Below are 18610 nucleotides of genomic sequence, written 5' to 3'. Positions count from 1 at the left end.
GAAAAAGCGGCTCATTTTAAGGTGCCGCTGGATCATGACGAGCCACACACCCAAACATGACTGCTTTTCAGTGTTTTGTTTGCATAGTAACAGGAGCAATTTGACACTGTTAAAAAAAAAAAAAGAGAAAGACAAGAGTCTAATATTCATGTCTGCAGAACCTTACGCTCACCAGTGTAACGTAACTAATATATAAAAGTGTTAACATTAATAGCCTATGTGTCACACAGTTGATCCACAGTTTGGAGGGACTCAGGTTGTACAGTTCAAGTGTAATACATAATTCATTTTTGAAACCGCTTCTGCACTTTTATTAACTTGTCATTACATGAGTGTCACATTTGTTCTAAACCTGGATAAATAAAGGTTAAATAAAAAAAATAAAAAGTAAACTTCGAAATTTCCATTCCACTCCATTATAGACAGAATACCAGCTGATCTGAGTGGGTGGCTGATCTTTAATGCAATATCTACATTGCCCATTATCAGCAACCATGCATCCAATGTTCCAAAGGCACATTCTGTTTACTAATCTGATATCATTGCAAAAGGCTAACTGAGAAAACATTGGAGAACCCTTTTGCAATTATGTAAGCACATAATGTAATCTGAAAACTGCTGCCCTGGTTAAAAAAAAAAAACAGTGTAACTGATCTCAGCTGGTATTCTGTCTATAATGGAGTGGAATGGAAATTTATAAGTGACCCCAAACTTTTGACCGGTAGTGTATACTGTATGTCCACAATCCTTGGTTGTTGGGCTGACAGTGGCCAGTTTTAACATATCGCCAACCCCTAATCTATCTATCTATCTATCTATTTTTTTTTTTTTTATATATATATATATATATATATATATATATATATATATATATATATATATATATATATATATATATTTTCTTTTTTTAAATAGGTCATATCAGCTTGACCACAACCTTTTTTTTTTTTTTATTGGAATTAAGTTTAGAGTTGTTTAAATTTTTTTAGTTTTTTATTCTTACATGTTTGCTATTTATTGTTGTATTTGTATTGATCTAGTGTGGTCACTGCACAAATAAAGTTCTACTTGAATTGACTTGAGATATATATATATATATATATATGTATATAGACCTGTGTGCATGGTTTAAAATTGACTTCAAAAACCCTATCTTTTAATAGCATATGTACTTCAGTTCCTGCCCTCATGCATTATTACATATATATTTTTGATGTTTCCTCGTGCTTGGTGTTCTCAGTGGAACAGATCAGGGACATGGGGTAGTGTTACAATAGCGACAAAATGTAAAGTCCTTCAGTCGCTCCTGCCTTGGGTGGAAATATGTAGATGGCATACCAAGAGGACTGAATCATTTTTTAGGTGTCCCTGTGGGGAGTGGGTGGTTTACCACAGCTTGCTGGCTTTGCTTTTTTGTTCTGTGACATTTGTTTCTCATAAATCCCATCCTCTCTTTCTTTGAACTCAGAGAGCATAACTCACCTCATCACCCCTGTCTCTCTCTGTTCCTCTTTGTGTCCATCTGTTTCTTTGAACTCCTCTTGAGTCTCATACAGTGTGCTTTTGAAATAGAGGACTGAGGAAGATACAGTACAATTTTATTTTAACTGCCCAGCCTCTTTTTTTTTTTTTTTTTTTTCAGGGTTTATAAATAGTCAAAAGCTTTGTGTTGTTTTGCCTAATTTTCTTGTTTTGTTGTGATGTAATTTGTTGCCCTTCCCAGCTCTTTACAAGAGCAGCTTAGTTGAGTTGCACATTCAGTTAAGATAAGGACCACGCAAATTGAATTAGGTGATAATACCTAGCTGACTTGATTAAAGTGTTTTGTTTATAAAGAAGCAATTGTTTGAGTGATGCCTGGATTAGGACTTCAGACCGACAACCGAGCCAGATAGAGGTTCTTCAGGCTAGCCATTCACAAATTAGATGGAAGCAGTGTATTTTGCTGAAATGATGGCTGACGTTTGGAACATACTGACAAGATTTTCCATTTCCAGCCCTGGTGGTAAAGTAATCCTCCTATTGAAACTATAGCTAGACCACTGTATTGTTTTAGGAAAATATCGATATTTCAGAGTCCTAAAAATTTGATGATATTGGCATTTCTTTTAAACAAACACACAAAAATAAACAAGATTTTTTTCTTAAATGTGTTTGCAAAAATGTCCAATATATGATATATATGTGGTGAACATTACACTTAGAGTCAGGCCCGGTTCTACACTGCTTTAAATGGGGCGGGGGGGGGGGCTGTAAGCTATAATGTGCACTGTTTTATGTTTTTATCTGAAGCTAAAGCCATAGTAATTAATACATAACTTTAATACATAACCCTGTAGCGTCTTTTAATTTTAAACCAACTTGGAGTCCTCAACAAGTTTGCTAATACCCAACAGTTATAGCAGGGCTATTTAATTATATTATTCTCATTATGTATGTACACTTGACACAAAGCGCCATCACATTTTCAATCATAATTAGGTAGGGGTATTGTTAGGATTCTATCGATACTATACCCCATAGGCCTATTTCTTATCAGTTTGGTTTGTTATCAATACTCTTATCTGTTCTTTTTCATTACTAAAGGATTGCTTTTTTAAAAATAGATTATAAAAAGAATAAATTCAGAACAGGATTAGTCAGTATCCGCCATTCCTCTTGTCCTTTGTCCTCCTCCTCCTCGTCCTGCTGCTGCTGTGATTGCTCACACTATCACCGCCAATGTCCGATGATGTCATTATACGACGTGCATAATAATTTTACCATGTTTTTGTTTTGTTGGGCTTATCTATTTGTGAACTGAACTAATTGGCTTCCCGGCTGCCGCCAATTGCAGTGATCAAGTGACAGCACACGCTCTCTCGCTGCATCTCCCTGATTTATAAGGCCAAACTAACCAATCAGATATTCATAAAACTCAAAATGTTATAAAATTATTTCAATATATAAATATGGTTATACTGAATGTATAGTGCATAATGCAATAAAACACAATAGCCCTGCAAGCTGTGGCCTTCAAAATGACCATAAAGTTGAATCAACACCTCTCTAAAATAGTTTTAAAAAACAAACCTAAAGGTAGGATTTATTAGAGTTCATTAAATATCATTCTTTTGATTATTTCATTATGTGCCCTAATGTTGGCAATTTTGGAGTTACATCCAGTAACATACTGTATGTGAACACATAAGACACTTCTTACCATCTGCATGAACACCTAAAATGTAATCTGCTACAGGATAAACCCTGCATATAGCACTATAGTAGCCCCCTTTTTAAAAATTCCGAGTAATTCCTAAGTCTTTTGTTCACTGATAAATCAGTCTTCCAGCACTTTCTTAGTTTACCTCCTGTCTTTGATTGTTAACATGATGTAACCTGTAGCTTTCTTGCTACCTGTACCGCCCGTAGTTTTACAGCAATGGGTATGTCCTATAACAGCATCATTAGGTGATTGGTGATTGACGGGTCATGTTAGCCAAAAGTGATCAATTTGTCACTTGACGTTGAGAAAGCTGTATGTAACAGTGGTCCACATTAAGTGGCACGTGTCCAAGAATAGGAAACCTTTCACACTTTTTGTTGGAGTTGTTCGTCTGAAGCAGGGCTGGGTATTTTAATTTTCGATACCAATACTGTGACTTCGATACTGGTTCCTGAACAATGCTTATTTCAACAACAATTTTATAAAATCGATTTTAACAAAAATAAATTGCAAAATTACACATTAAGGCACACATCTTTTTATTTATTTTTCAGCTTCTACTACATGAGCCCCAGTGTGCGTAACGTAGAGTTTTTCCTGCTTGCCTCTACGACGTGTAACGTTGGATAGCCAGATCTTGGTAGAAACATACTGCATTAGGTCTGGGCAAAAAAACTATCTCGAAGCAGGATCACGATAAAATTCCGGTCGATAATGATAAGCTTTGCCGAGTTGCCGGTGTTGTGTCGAAGTGTTAGTTAACCCCCAAATAAATGAAGCAAGCTATAAGCTACATCAACATGGCAACAGTTTACGAGTTTAATACATCTGAGATATTTTTTTATACATCCATGTAGAGCTTTAACAATTTCAAATTTTACTGTCAAATCAATAATCATAAATAATTGCGATTAACCATATAATTGTCTCTTTCAGTCAAATTTAAAAATATGTATTTATATTTCTTTTGCAAACAAATTTAAGTTTTTGAATGACTTCCAGAATACGTCTTTTGGTTATATCACTGTCATGTGACCCAGGTGATGTTATACCACAAGTTCACAGAAGGAAACCTTGACTCTTGTTTATCATAAAACATTGTATTTTCTTCTTAAATCAACATAAAATTGACAAAACCATCCACAGTCCTACCCCTTAAGAACTTAGCTGATGTCGGCAATTAATTACGGTTAAACAAAGAAGCGGCGATTACTTAAAAACTATTGCAATTAGACAATTATGTAATAACTGTTACAGGCCTACATCCATGTACACAACATACATGTCTGTGTTTGGCAGTGGCACAAGTGATACGCAGTAGAGGGCGACGCGGGAATCAATTGTCGCTCCCATCCCATCCCGAGCCCACGAAAATAATCCCGTCATATCCTGATCACGTGACTGCCCCCCCAAAATCCTGTCCTGCAAAATCCAGAGAGAAAGACTCCCGTATCCCCTCCCGCTCTTGTTTCGTTCCCTATGTTGTCTAAAGTTCTCAGACTCTGTTGCCCCCCTGTAGCATGTTTGGTTAATCGCAGTCAAATCAGTGACTACGTTTACAAGCTGTCAATTTTCGGGTTATGGTCGGGTTAAGGTCACTATTCGGGTTTCTGAAACATTCGGAATAACCCGTTTACATGCGTGAGCAGAGAGAGTTACTCCTGTATACATGGAATTTGTAATCAGTTGGCAATATCCCGACGTAAACGGCGACGCACGGTTAGCGTCTGGACGTAGCCTACGGACAACCTTAAGACGCAATAACTTTTCGGTCACCTTCTTCTAAATCTCACTATCTTGGTACTTTCTGCCGTCAACAAAAGACATATTCATGGTTTTCACCACACTAATAAAGAAATTGGTTTCCTCCTCGCTCCAAAAGTGTGGTGCTGTGCTGCGTCTCGCCATGTTTACCTCTACTTCTTGTTTACTTCCGGTATACTGCGCGCAGGTTTTCTGCATTGACATATATATAACTATATTATTATAGTATATAATTATTATTATAACTATGTTTTCTGGCGCATACAAGAAGTTCCTCTACTCAAAAGACCAAGATTCCTTGCGAATAGAACATGCGCAGAACACAAATCAATGTTCCTTTTGATGGGGATATGCCGATACGCGTTTACATAACCAAAATTTCGGGTTAGAAAAGGGGTAACCCAGGTAGCATATTCGGGTTTTTAAAAACCGGAATATGAGCATATTCGGGTTTTTGCCGGTGTTTACATGGCCGTGCGTGACCGGGTTATTGCTAATATTCCGGTTTTGAACGGGTTATTGGCTGCATGTAAACGTAGTCACTGAGGTTGCCCCAGAAATTTAGGCTACACTATGCATGCATTACCTGCAGGCCTAGGCCATTTCATTACGTAATTCCTAACGGCGATCTTCTCACAACTCCTGAAAATGGATTGAGGGATCCTTCGGTGACACTTTTGATTGCAACAGCTTCTTTCCAGAATCCATTTTGCTGACTCTCGGTGTAGTCGCTGACGTTGATTGATTGGCTTGTGAACAGGGCAGCTGCTTTGTCTTGCTCTGATAGGCTACTCTAGGGCTGGGTATCGTTCAAAATCTTTCGATCCGGTGCCAATTTCGATACCTCAGTTTCAATGCCGGTTCCTAACGATACTTTTTTCGATACCATATGTTTTAAAATCCATTAAACACAAAGCTTTTATTTTCCACCTTAATTGTGAATCAAAACAGTTATCAAAATTAAAAAATTCTGGTTAACACTGCTCACTCAGAGTAACATTATTAAAAGGGCCTTGCCTTGCAAGCTCAGCCTGTCATCCTGTCATCAGGGCAGAGAAACCACCGTTGTGCCTGCTTGTCTAAGAGGAAGTGTAACATCAACAGCACCATTAATATCAAATCGCAGCAAACAGTGTCTGCGTGAACTTTTGAAAAACTGTAACTGCACTTGAAACCAACCATGACTCTCTGTTTACTCCGTCCGCACCTGTGTGTGTGTGTGTGTGTGTGTGTGTGTGTGTGTGTGTGTGTGTGTGTGTGTGTGTGTGTGTGTGTGTGTGTGTGTGTGTGTGTGTGTGTGTGTGTGTGTGTGTGTGTGTGTGTGTGTGTTGCGGCGTCGCGTCGCGCGTGGCGTCGGTTGGAGCTCCACTCAATATGCAGAGCGGACAGATAAGCTTGCGCTTACGCATTCAGACGCTTTTGGAACCGAAATTTGGCACCGCAAAATAAATAATTTTTTCGATACTGGTAGGATAGGATTTTTTTCGGTGCCATAAAAGTATCGACGTTCTGTACCCAGCCCTAGGCTACTCTGCGGCTAGCAGTAGCCAATCAACAAACATTTGTGAGTTGTAAGTGGTTCTCTTTTCTAAAACAAAATGCCTCGCAACCTTTGGGCGCACTCACCGCATTGCGTCATTTTTAAATTTAATCTCCTGCTCCATCCTGCTCCCGCCCGCTCCCGTTGATTTCTATGCTCTGTTCCGTTCCTATCACATTACCAACAGGGAAATTGTATTTAGTGAATTGTATTTAGTGCCATGACGCCGTGGGCACCGGTTGCTAATGCAGGCTACTTTTTATATGCTATTTTATATATTTACTTTTATGGTGAGATAGTGACAAATGCCAGTTCAACCGGTTAGCATAAAATCAAACCGGTTTAGCCTCATACACTGGACTGGTGAAACCGGAAATCGGCCCAACTCTAGTGCTACTCTTAATTTCCTTTTGCCAGTAGAGGGCACTACTGCTCTCTTGACCAGTGGGGCATCTCATAATGTGAATGTGTAATGTGAGTCCTCAACAAAAACATTGTGCTAAGTATTGTAATGGCATGTTTTTTTATTGTATAGGTTAATAAACTATATTCTAATGTGTAAATTAAACCTCTGTTTCTTCTGGCTTCAGTCAGTATGCACTTTGAACGGGCAGTAGCAGCAAAAAAATTATCAATCAAAATCTAAAAATATACAGTGATCAAATTTTTTGCCATATCGCCCAGCCCTGTGCTGCATGCTTATTGGCTCACTGACGCTGATGATTTCTTGCTCCTTAGGTATTAAAATTTGGTATTGAATGACGAGGCATTTTTCGATACTCCATACTTAGGAGGCGATTTGGTCGATGCCTAAAAAGTATTGAATTCGGTACCCAGCCCTAATCTGAAGCCGTGAAATGAACTCCTCTTGCAACATTTTATGTCGTGTGGTTTAGGTTGTCTGTTCTGTGGGGGCAGGAGTGCACTTCCAAAGGCAGAAGGAGCTTATCATTCTTGCGTGAAAAACTCAAATATGCATTCAAACAGTCAGTCCCACCTTCAACATCTGACTCACCTTTTGCCGGGGGGCCAGCAGACGGAGAAAGCTCTTTGCTTCTGTCAGCTGTGGCAGAGGTGTGCTCGAACACCTTTCTCTGTTAATAAACTTGCCCTTTTCTAGGTAACGACCTGTCTTTCACTGTCTGCATGAGTGCTTGGTGATCCCTTAACCTTTCATCAGTAAGAAGTGCTCTCGCTCCTCCTCTTCCCAAACCGCCCCATCTATCACTCCATCTCAAGGCCACCCACCCTGAACCTCCCTGCCCTTTTTGTCTGTCCCAGCTTTTATTGTTTAATGCTGTCTGGCCCTGACGTCTTGGAATTGTTTCAGGCCTAGTCATGTGAAAACGTTGCACTGAATTTAGTGTCTTCGAACTGGATTTATTGAATTCAAAAGATTGCCTTTAAAACACAGCACAGAGCTGTTTCCTCTCCTCTGGATGGAAACTTACTGTTGTTGGTTTTGTGGTTCTATTCTACGTGAATTCGCGAGAACTTGTGGGTCCTCGTGACTAGCCGTGCCGCAACAAATCTGGACCTGGTGGGTATTGACGGATGGCGGAGCACGCAGCGGAGCCGGTCCGCAGCCGTTACGCATCTGGTGGAAATGAGGAGTTACACAACTACTGTCAATCTTGCGTTATTATGTCTTTAAAAACAAAGTTATATATAGTTAATACTTCTCATTGTAAACAAGAAATTCCTTTCCTGTTTCTTTCTCAAAAAATGTAAAATGAATGTGTGAAAGGAAATCCTTGTCACCAGTTCTGATAAACCTATTTTCTTGATTTAAATGACCAATTGTTTTAATGTCCAGTGATGTTCATATGGGTCTTACTCTCTTGATTTGGCCCAATACTGACACTTGCTGCTAGAAAATTAAATTTTTCAAAATATATTTTTTTACTCTTTGAAAACATTTTTGTTCATTTGACAACATGACATCATGACTTCGCATAAACATACACACCCACTTTCTAAAGCCAAGTGGCGTGTTATCTGTACGCATTTTGAGCGCCGTATAGAGCGGACAGGTTGGGTTTAGTAAAAGAAGATAGCTACGGTTGGGTTTAGGAAACATGACACGCGGGTTGGGTTTAGTAAAAGAAGATGGCTACGGTTGGGTTTAGGAAACATGACACGCGGGTTGGGTTTAGGAAAAGAAGAACGGGTTGGGTTTAGGAAAAGAAGATAGCTACGGTTGGGTTTAGGAAACATGACACGCGGGTTGGGTTTAGGAAAAGAACAACGGGTTGGGTTTAGGAAAAGAAGAAAGTGACGGTCTTGATAACACGCCAACAATGGCATACGAATTGGCGTGTCATACATACACCACTTAATGAGATCAGTCTGCATTTGATCTTTGCTCAAATAGTAAATTAATGGATCAGTCAATTAAAAAAGAATTAATTGCAGTATTTTCTTTTTACAAATGATTAAAAGTTGATGGAATTTATTAAACAAAATTGCCAAACATTTTCTGGTTCCAGCTTGTCAAATGTGAGGAATTCTTGATTTCCCAGACAATGAAACAATTATTAGTTGCAACCGGAATCGTTATAACATTTTTTTACTTTGTGCATTTTAAAATTGCAGACGAAAATAATGAAAAATGTAAAATAGGCTAGTGACAATGCCCCCAAATTTTTGAGATACCCCTACCAGAGGTAGAACTAAACCCAACAATGTTTTCCTCATCTCTATTGTCTCACATATATGAAATGGATTCTTGACTAAAAATATTTTACTGCTAAGATTGTTAAATTAACAGATATTCTTATACACCCCAAAACCAAAAAAAGGACTAAAATATAGCCTGTCCGTATGGGAGTTAAGGCATAGAAACTAATGCAGATCAATCACACAAGCTCTGAGAGCTTTGAAACTTGGCATGTTTGTAGTCAGGAAGTTGCGGTACCTACTAGAAAAGACTGGATGTGAATATCGTGATGTATGGAATAAATAGTTTCATTTACTTTGTGGTTACTTTGCCAGGGATTATCATAGAAACACACATGATGGCTTGTTGGAAAGGTGGGGTTGTGCAATACCAAATATATGTAAATATAGCATCAGGGTGTTCTTTCACTCAATGTATGAGGTGTCCAAAATGAAAGAAAACACTGACATAATTTAGTCTCAAGTCCAAAGCCCATTATCAGTGGTGAGAAGAATGTTGAGAAATTCAAATATAAGATACATTTAATAATGAAACATTTCATAGGGCACCTTGTACTATACAGTCTATGGAGTTATATTCCTATCTTTATTCAAGAGCGCATTCTTTCAATTTGAGAGCATTTCTCACTGATATTACGTTCAGATTTTGTAATAATTTCCCTCAAAACCTTGCTCTCACACTCAAATGGTCATGCTCGCGCTTGGATTTGCTCTGCTTGTGCTCAAACTTTGTGCTCGGATTCAGATATGTTGTTCTGTGGACAGATTTCCTGCTCTCAGCTTTGAACCTTCTCCTCGCACTCAGCCTGATTCTGCTGGCGGCAAATCTGCTGCTCTCGGGATCTCTCCTGCGCGGCGGATTTTTTCTGTGTTACAACACTATCAAAATTCCACAACCAATAGAATGCCAGGTGTAGTGTTGACCAATTAAATGATCCCTGCCCCGTTGAGGGTGCGTTCGTTTTATGTGAGAACATCCGTTGCGGCCGGCTCCTCTGTAACCATGGGTCTGTAACCCAAGTTTATTTAACCCCGCCGTCCATCGCTTTATTATTAGTATATGTCAATAATGTGCACAGAATGGTCGACGGTCTTTCACCTGCACCCATCAGGAAACGGGAGAAAGCTTTGAAGTGGGACATATCAAGTTACGTAGCTAGCTACACAACTATGAGGGTGAGTAACATAAATTAAGCACATAGCATATGGCGCTAGCCATAGCTAGCCTAGCTTGATGTCCGTAAACAAATAGATTTTCTTTATATCAGTAGTTTAGCTAGCTAGCTAGATTGAACGACATATGACGGACAGTATGTGTGTATTTACAACTGGTATTTAATGACCCCACTTTGTAATTTGTCCTCGTTTGGTTAACTATGTTCCTGGGGATTTGGCTAATTTCAGACATGTTAGAGGCAATTGTAAAACCTAAACTGTAATATAACTGAAAAACAAAAGAAACTGGATTGTTTGTATCAGTTTTTACATCACTGTTGCATGTTTTTCAGATGTTCTAAATTCTTATAACATTATTTTAACAATAACATTCATATATATATATATATATATATATATATATATATATATATATATATATATATATATGTGTGTGTTTGTATAAGAAGTTGTAAGTACAATTCCACTCATATAATAAAATACTATTTAAAATAGCAGTTATTTATTTTTACCCTTATGAAATCAATACAAAGCAAATTGAACAGAAAAAAAAAAGTATTTTTGTTTGTTTCCCTTCTTCCAGGTGGGGCTGAAGTACCCCTGTTGAGCTCCACTGTGTGCATGGACCAGTGTTGTACAAACACACTATTGTGTTGTTCCAGTCAGTACATTACTCCAAACGCAAAATCCCATTGGTTCCCCCTGTACTCACCTGTGTGCAGAGGGCAGGCAGTAGTGGCACAAACCAAGTACGTTGGCAAGTCTGATAATAATTTAATTGTAAAATCATGTTACATACACTTATCATTTCTTTCTTGCTTAAATTCATAGGGTGCACAACAAGGCCCAGGAGAGACAATTACTGTGATGTCCACAAATCCAGAGAAGAGAAGGTAAGGTAAGATAGTAATGATGTATTAAAGCTATGTACACCTATTATCTTATGTGTTGATGTCTATGAATTTGTCTTAAATAGGAGCACACTATACAAAGTCAACAGTGGAGAGTTGATGGATCCGTCTGTCCTCAAAGTGCCAGAGATCTACAAGGACTTCACCCGTTTCTGCACCATCACCTCCATAATCCAAGTGATAAAAGAGAGAACAAACTATTGTGTTCTCTGCTTACATGAATAGGTGCCTGTAATGTCTGCCCACATAAACAATCAATAAATGTTAAGTATCACTGATATTTCTTAAATCATTGTGGTTTTTCAGAGCAATAAGATTATTAAAGCCATGTTCATACTTGCAACAAATTAAAACCCTTATCAAGGCGAATAGGTTTTTCATGTTCTGTAATCTAAATCTAAAAACAGTATAATTAAATTTACCAGAGTGGACACTTGCAGGTTTTTAAACAGCTTTAATTTACCTTGTCAAAACAATAAGTAATTCATAACCAACTGCACAATATTTGACACAAAACCTAAAAAGCGTATGGTTCATACTCCTGTGAAGCAGTACACTTTGCCTGTAGGATTTACTGTAGCAGGAACATTGATATTGGCAAACTGATGACCCAGGTACAGGTGAGTTTGTGAGCAGGGTTATGATTTTAACTAAAATAAAGATAAGATAAGCCTAGTGTTCACAAGAGGGATAATTCAGGTATTGCAACACAAGTTATAGAATAATTTAATTAAATAGGAGGTATATACAACTAGTAGAAAATAAATTAACTAAACAAGAGCAATTAAGGCAAAGTTATGAGGTAGTAGCAAGCTAAAGTGACGTATAATCAATAGCAGTGAGTCACATCAACAGTGTACACCAGAATAATATATACTGTGATTAAGTAATGATACTTAGTGTTGTCTGTAGACTACTAATATAACAAAACAGAAAAATAATATAGTGTACGATGCAGTATGGAGAACAACAGAGTCCCATATGACCCCAAGAGACTTTAATTGCAGCTGTTGATGATTTTGCAGATGGTTGTAGTCTGTAGCCAGCCATACAGTAGGTAGATCTGGAGCAGATGGTTGTAGTCTGTAGCCAGTCATACAGTAGGTAGATCTGGAGCAGCAGGGTGACTTCTAGCTTTCATGGGCTGGTGATAAGACTCTGCTGCTATGATGCAGCATTGGTCGAGCCCTTCATTCTCAACTGAAAGAAAAGAAAAGAAAATGCTTGTTTTTTCTGTTCAGTTTGCTTTGTATTCATTAAAAAAAACTGCTATTTAAGGAGCAAATTATTCTAGATCTGTTTTTATTATAGTGATAACATTGTACTTAACATTACAGCGTTTTATACAGACTGATATGAATCCATCATTTTCAAACTAATGTTATATGAAGAAATGAAGACTAAATTCTGATGAACAACATACAACAGTGATGCAAAAACGAACACAAACAATCCAGTTTCTGGTGTTCTTTCAGTTATATTACAGTTTAGGTTTTACTATTGGCTCTAACATGCAATACGTAAATCCCCAGTAACAAAGTGTTAACCAAACGAGGGAAAAATACACATACTGTCCGTCATATGTTGTTCAATCTAGCTAAACTATAAAGAAAATTATTTGTTTACGGACATCAAGCTAGGCTGTATACTAGCATGTCTGAAATTAGCCAAATCCCCAGGAACATGGTTAACCAAACGAGGACAAATTACAAAGTGGGGTCATTAAATACCAGTTGTAAATACACACATACTGTCCGTCATATGTCGTTCAATCTAGCTAGCTAGCTAAACTACTGATATAAAGAAAATCTATTTTTTTTTTACGGACATCAAGCTAGGCTAGCTATGGCTAGCGCCATATGCTATGTGCTTAATTTATGTTACTCAACCCGTTGTGTAGCTAGCTACGTAACTTGATATGTCCCACTTCAAAGCTTTCTCCGTTTCCTGATGGGTGCAGGTGAAAGACCGTCGACCATTCTGTGCACATTATTGACATATACTAATAATAAAGCGATGGACGGCGGGTTTAAATAAACTTGGGTTACCAGACCCATGGTTACAGAGGAGCCGGCCGCAACGGATGTTCTCACATAAAACGAACGCACCCTCAACGGGGCAGGGATCATTTAATTGGTCAACACTACACCTGGCATTCTATTGGTTGTGGAATTTTGATAGTGTTGTAACCCCCAAAAAATCCAAGCGCCGCAAGAGAGATCCGAGAGCAGCAGAATTTGCCAGCGGGAGAATCAGGCTGAGTGCGAGGAGAAGGTTCAAAGCTGAGAGCAGGAAATCTGTCCACAGAACAACATATCTGAATCCGAGCACAAAGTTTGAGCACAAGCAGAGCAAATCCAAGCGCGAGCATGACCATTTGAGTGTGAGAGCAAGGTTTTGAGGGAAATTATTACAAAATCTGAACGTAATATCAGTGAGAAATGCTCTCAAATTGAAAGAATGCGCTCTTGAATAAAGATAGGAATATAACTCCATAACAGTCCATATGGAAACAAAGATTGAAATCAAAAGATAACACCTTATCATAGCACAAACAGGAGACCAGGAGTCAGGATTGCAGTTTGACCTTAATGAGCCTTTTAATAAAACTATAACTTAACACAATACAAATTAAATGACTGTCTTAGATCAAACAAATGGCAGTCTAACAAAACAAACACTGTGACAGGGAATGAGCCCACTCCTCACTGAATCTCCAGCTCTTCTCAGGCTGTTTTTTTTTCTAGCAGCAACCATTTGGAACATGAACTGCTTTTGGTAGCCATTTTGGGGGTTAGGCCATCTTCAGTGGCTTTGGGGTGGTCAGCCCCCCATGATGTTACAACTGCAATACACCACTGTCACTCATCAGATGCTAATCTGTACCTCAGCTCATCCAGATTGGTACAAGGATGCCCATCCACCTTTTTCTTTTGGCCATACAGGAGGGCGTACCTTCTTGCCACAGCAAAGCCTCTTCTAAACTACCAGAGAGTCAAACTTTAATAATTTCCTGTAACTTACAAAGATGGGTCTTCAGTGTTGTGAGGGCAGTGGCCTTCCCAATTCTGTACAAACTGCTTGTGGTGTTACAACCTGTGAGGGCGTGGCATGCAGGTAAACACTCACAAAGCACTGCTCCAAGCTTCTGAGCGATCAAACAGTTAGGGACTAATCTTTCCTTAAGGCCATGTCCAGAGTGCATGAACACTGCTGAGGATCCAAACATCCCTTTGCTTGAATAGTACAGAAGCAAATCTAGTACATCTGTATCATCGCATGCCTACTAACAGTTGCATTTGTCACCACTAGCCTAAAATAAGGAAAGTATTTTTTTATTATTATAAGCGGGTGTGCCATTTCACAGCACTATATTTGCTTTCCTTATTAAACTCCTTTCTGTCATTCTCGTCTTTTCCTTCTCATCCACTTCATGCTCTGATTCCTGTTCGGTCATTCCTTGCGGGGCTATTCTTGACATCATCAATATCTTATTGGTCTCTCAAACCAAGATGTCGTCATGTTTTTTTGATGGCGGGATTAATGTATACTAAATCATGGATTCTTGAGCTCCCGAATAAGATAGGATCTTTAATGCAAATATCACAAGACATGTATATCTATGTATTTCAGATTTTCATCTACTTTGAAATTCCAATAAAAAAGATAATATCCTGAAGCAAAGCACAAAAGGTGCAGTTCAGTTTGTCTGAGATGAGGATGAAGTCTTTAAAAAAAAACAAGAAAAAAAAACCTTTTTCTTTAATATTCCTGCAAATGCTTTTTAGAGGTGGGTGATATTTCATGCAACACTGATCCCTGTTTTTACATAAGCAGCAAATCCAGCACAATGTGCAATCTCACATGACATCTCCAGTCATCATTTGCGTGATTTTTCTTGAGAAGAATATGCGTAAAGGAAAGGGCCGCATTTCACTGATTGCAGGCGGGGAGCACTTGAGATGCCTCCAGGTCCTTCTGCCTTTTTGATTAAAAAAAAAACATAACCTGCCCATCTCTCGATGCAGAGTGTGAAACGAGGCACAAGCCACTTAGTAAATCCTGCCCTAAATGAGGTTTTTCCATTGGTTTGTCTGTCGGAGTCACACATCGGTAGATTAGTAGGTCTCCTATTGTCAGCACGCAAACACCATCAGCAGGACCAATGGTTGTTAATTGGTTGCTTGATTTCAATTTTATATAGCCTCATCAGTTTTCACACATTATATTCCTGCTTTGAGACAGCTTTGTGTGTGTGTGGGGGGGGTGAAAGTGTGACTCACAGAGCCAGTGGCAGGCATGGAGACAGACAGGAAAAAGAGAGAGTTTAATGGCTCTGTACAAGCCATGAGCTGTAGAGATAGACCTGTGGTGATTGGTTTGGACTATATTCCAACGGCCCGTCACTTGCTAAAATAAACCAACAGCACTACCGTGGCAGAGGGGAAATTACCCTGAAGTGTCATGATTTGCTGTCAGTGGAGCAGAACCAGTAGCAGAGGCTATGTATAACTGTGCTGTCCAGGATTTATTAAATAACGTGTTGCCGTCACTCTAATGCAAGTATGTAACTGTTCGGTTTGCCTGTTCCCACTCTCTCCAGTGGCTCTGCAGCTTCCAGAGGGCCTGCAGATGTTTGCCTGTGTCCTTGCTGACATCATTGAGAGGTGAGGTGGTTATTTTGATTGCTTAAGTTATTTGTAAGTCTAGGAGTAAAGAAACAGGTGTAGAAGTCAAGCCATCAGAGTGCAAACTGTAACTGCTGTGGCCACTTGGTACTCATTAGGAGTGCGAGAGCTCTATCATAATTCCATGCCTTTGACTCAATCAGGGATCCAGCAGAAAATGAGACACGATTACGCTGTTTTAGGACAGAGCAGATATCACAGCTTCCCTTGCTTACAGTTGGAGGAGGGGAGAGCTATTATTCGTGTTAATTACATCTTGTTTCAGTCTGCATATGCCCTCTTGCACACAAGCACTCTATCACACACACACACACACACACACACACACACACCACAAAGCTCTTTTATTTCATCCTGCGGCAAGAAGTGCTTCAGCATTAATGTTCCTTTTTTTTATACTGCGCTGTGGTTTGTCCTACACTGTGATAAATGCTTGGAAGCGTGCTTGGTTTATAGAAAAACATGTTTTTAAAACACTTTTATGTGAGGGCCGTTATTAAGCACAATCAAAATCTGCTCTATTTTAAAAAAATGTTCTCCTTGTTTTTTGTCTCTGTGGTCTCATTGCACCTTAAGTTTGCCTCGGTTTCTCAGGAGCACTGTCAGGCTAAGTGTTTTCCCAAAGAAAATGGCTGCTATCATTAAACACCCAGAGTGGATTCTTTTCATAGGTGTTTAGTCAATACTAACTTCATTACATGATGAAGAATAGAGTGGCTGGAGCTGCCATCAACTTTTTTTCAGGCTGGGCAGATATTTGATTTCACACAGGAAACCTGGATTACGTCAGAATGACTGTATTATTGTGCTCTTCATGCTTGCATGAACTTTATATTATAATGCCAAGACACATTTATTTACCATATAAATGATAAAACTTCTTGCTCAAAGAAGTTGGGCAAGGGGGTTGTCTTTCTCCATTGCCTCAACTCTTTTATCTTTAATCTTCTCTTTTTGCTCCATCATTTTGTTCATCTTTTCTCCAGCTGTATCAGACTTCTATTACTTTATCTTTCCATCACTCTCTTTACCGTCATGTCTAAATTTTTTTCTTTTTTATCACAAGAAAGATGATAGCGTGAAGGTTTGATGATAGGGTCTGGTCTTATCAGTCCTGCTGCTATCAGACTGAGAGCTAGCACCGTTTGCTGCATGGCTTTTAAACCGCACACCCATGCAGTCCACATTTATACGTTTGAAGAGTCTGGAAAATCCGATCCATCTCTTTTAGTGAGAGCAATTAGCGGACACTAATTGCTTTTCTCACTGTTGTCATACCCCGTCCTCTATCGCTCATCCCTCTGTATTTTCCACCCTCTCTTCGCCATCCATGCGATTTCCCCTCTAGACTGTGGCAGAAGAAGTGGTTCTCACGGTTGCGCTTCATTAGCTCCTGCTATGTAGTTTCCCTTTAGCTATTTTGCTTCTGTCTGTGCTGTCTTAATATGTAAAAAATTTCTTTGCGTTTCAATTTGTTTCCAGAAAAAAATAGAAAATCAATATGTGGCAGTCAATGTTCATATTGTGGCGGGCCGCCACAAATAAATCAATATATGGGAAACACTGATCTGGCGTCAGGCCAATAATAGACCCTGCCTTCTTGATCAACTTATTGAGCCTGTTCCTATCCACAGCTGTGATACTGTCACCTCAACAGACAACAGCAAAGAAAAGAACACTTGCCATGAGTCTGTGAACACACCTCAGAAAACACAGCACGGGCACTTTGTTAAAAGTCTACACCCATAGGATGTGAAGCCGCAGTGTATGGTGAAGCCTGCATTTAATGGCACCCAAAAAGGTCCACTTGCCTTTGACTTAATACACGCAAATATTGCGGCCTGTCTGACTGAGAATCTTCTTAGACATACTTTGCTAAGAATGGCAGTTTAAGTTAAGACAGCCACATCACGTCTAAAAGCTTATCGGAGCAAAAAGGGAATCTAGGGTCAACACTATCTGGTGGCTTCTCACCGTATGATCTTTGATCCTGATATGGGGATGAAATTGAAACATTTGTAAGGAGTAACTAAAGGAAGTTAAGGTTTTGGTTCAAGTCTGTTTTCACTTCATACTCTAACCAGATAGATAGTGCCCTGGAAATCAGAATTGCCTTGATAACCATCTCAACACAAGCTCAGGATTTAGCTTATCCCTTTTAAAGGCTTAACCCGCAGGATGAAGCTGCTTGTTGGGGAGAAACCAGGATGTTCTGCTGAGAATCGCATGTAAAACTTAACATTGATCACAAGATAGAGAAATGAGAAATATAAGTCAGACTTTGCAGCGGCTACCATTTTTAGAGCACTTTATTATGGCAACAACCAAGCAAACTGGATTGGAGGGTGGTGTTTGGAGAGAGTGAGTGACTGTAACCTTTGGATGTTGGCGCAGCAGGCAGCTGACCTCGTGTCACCCAGCTTATGTTGCGGGTTACCAGAGGTCCCAGGAGTTGGGTGGGTCTGCCATCACCATCACTGCCACAGTCCCTCGTACTCTGGAGACAGGGCTGAGGTCCATACCAAATTGGGGATGAAAGGGCTAAGCTGTCCTCAGAGTAAGGCGCTTCAGTGGGAGGGACTGCAAAGTCTTAATGAGGACAAGCTGCTCTGAATTATGGTCATGCTACAGTTACACATAGGCCAAA

At 39.3% G+C, this 18610-nt stretch overlaps 1 protein-coding gene across 4 annotated transcripts in view; it reads left to right on the top strand.

Moving 5' to 3' along the window:
- Positions 1–18610, top strand: part of dph1 (diphthamide biosynthesis 1) — an 89436-nt gene that overhangs the window by 5818 nt on the left and 65008 nt on the right. For all 4 annotated transcript variants that reach the window (XR_005641838.1, XM_039824410.1, XM_039824418.1 and 1 more), the window contains exon 3: positions 15879–15942. Coding sequence is in view for 3 of the 4 variants with exons in the window: in XM_039824410.1 (XP_039680344.1) it covers positions 15879–15942 (64 nt within the window). In the remaining variant the exon portion in view is untranslated. The remainder of the gene's footprint in view (positions 1–15878; positions 15943–18610) is intronic.

This window comes from Perca fluviatilis, chromosome 2 (assembly GCF_010015445.1).
Source record: "Perca fluviatilis chromosome 2, GENO_Pfluv_1.0, whole genome shotgun sequence".
Taxonomy (NCBI): domain Eukaryota; kingdom Metazoa; phylum Chordata; class Actinopteri; order Perciformes; family Percidae; genus Perca; species Perca fluviatilis.
The sequence above is the reverse complement of the archived record's forward strand: the minus strand, read 5'-3'. Positions and strand labels throughout refer to the sequence as shown.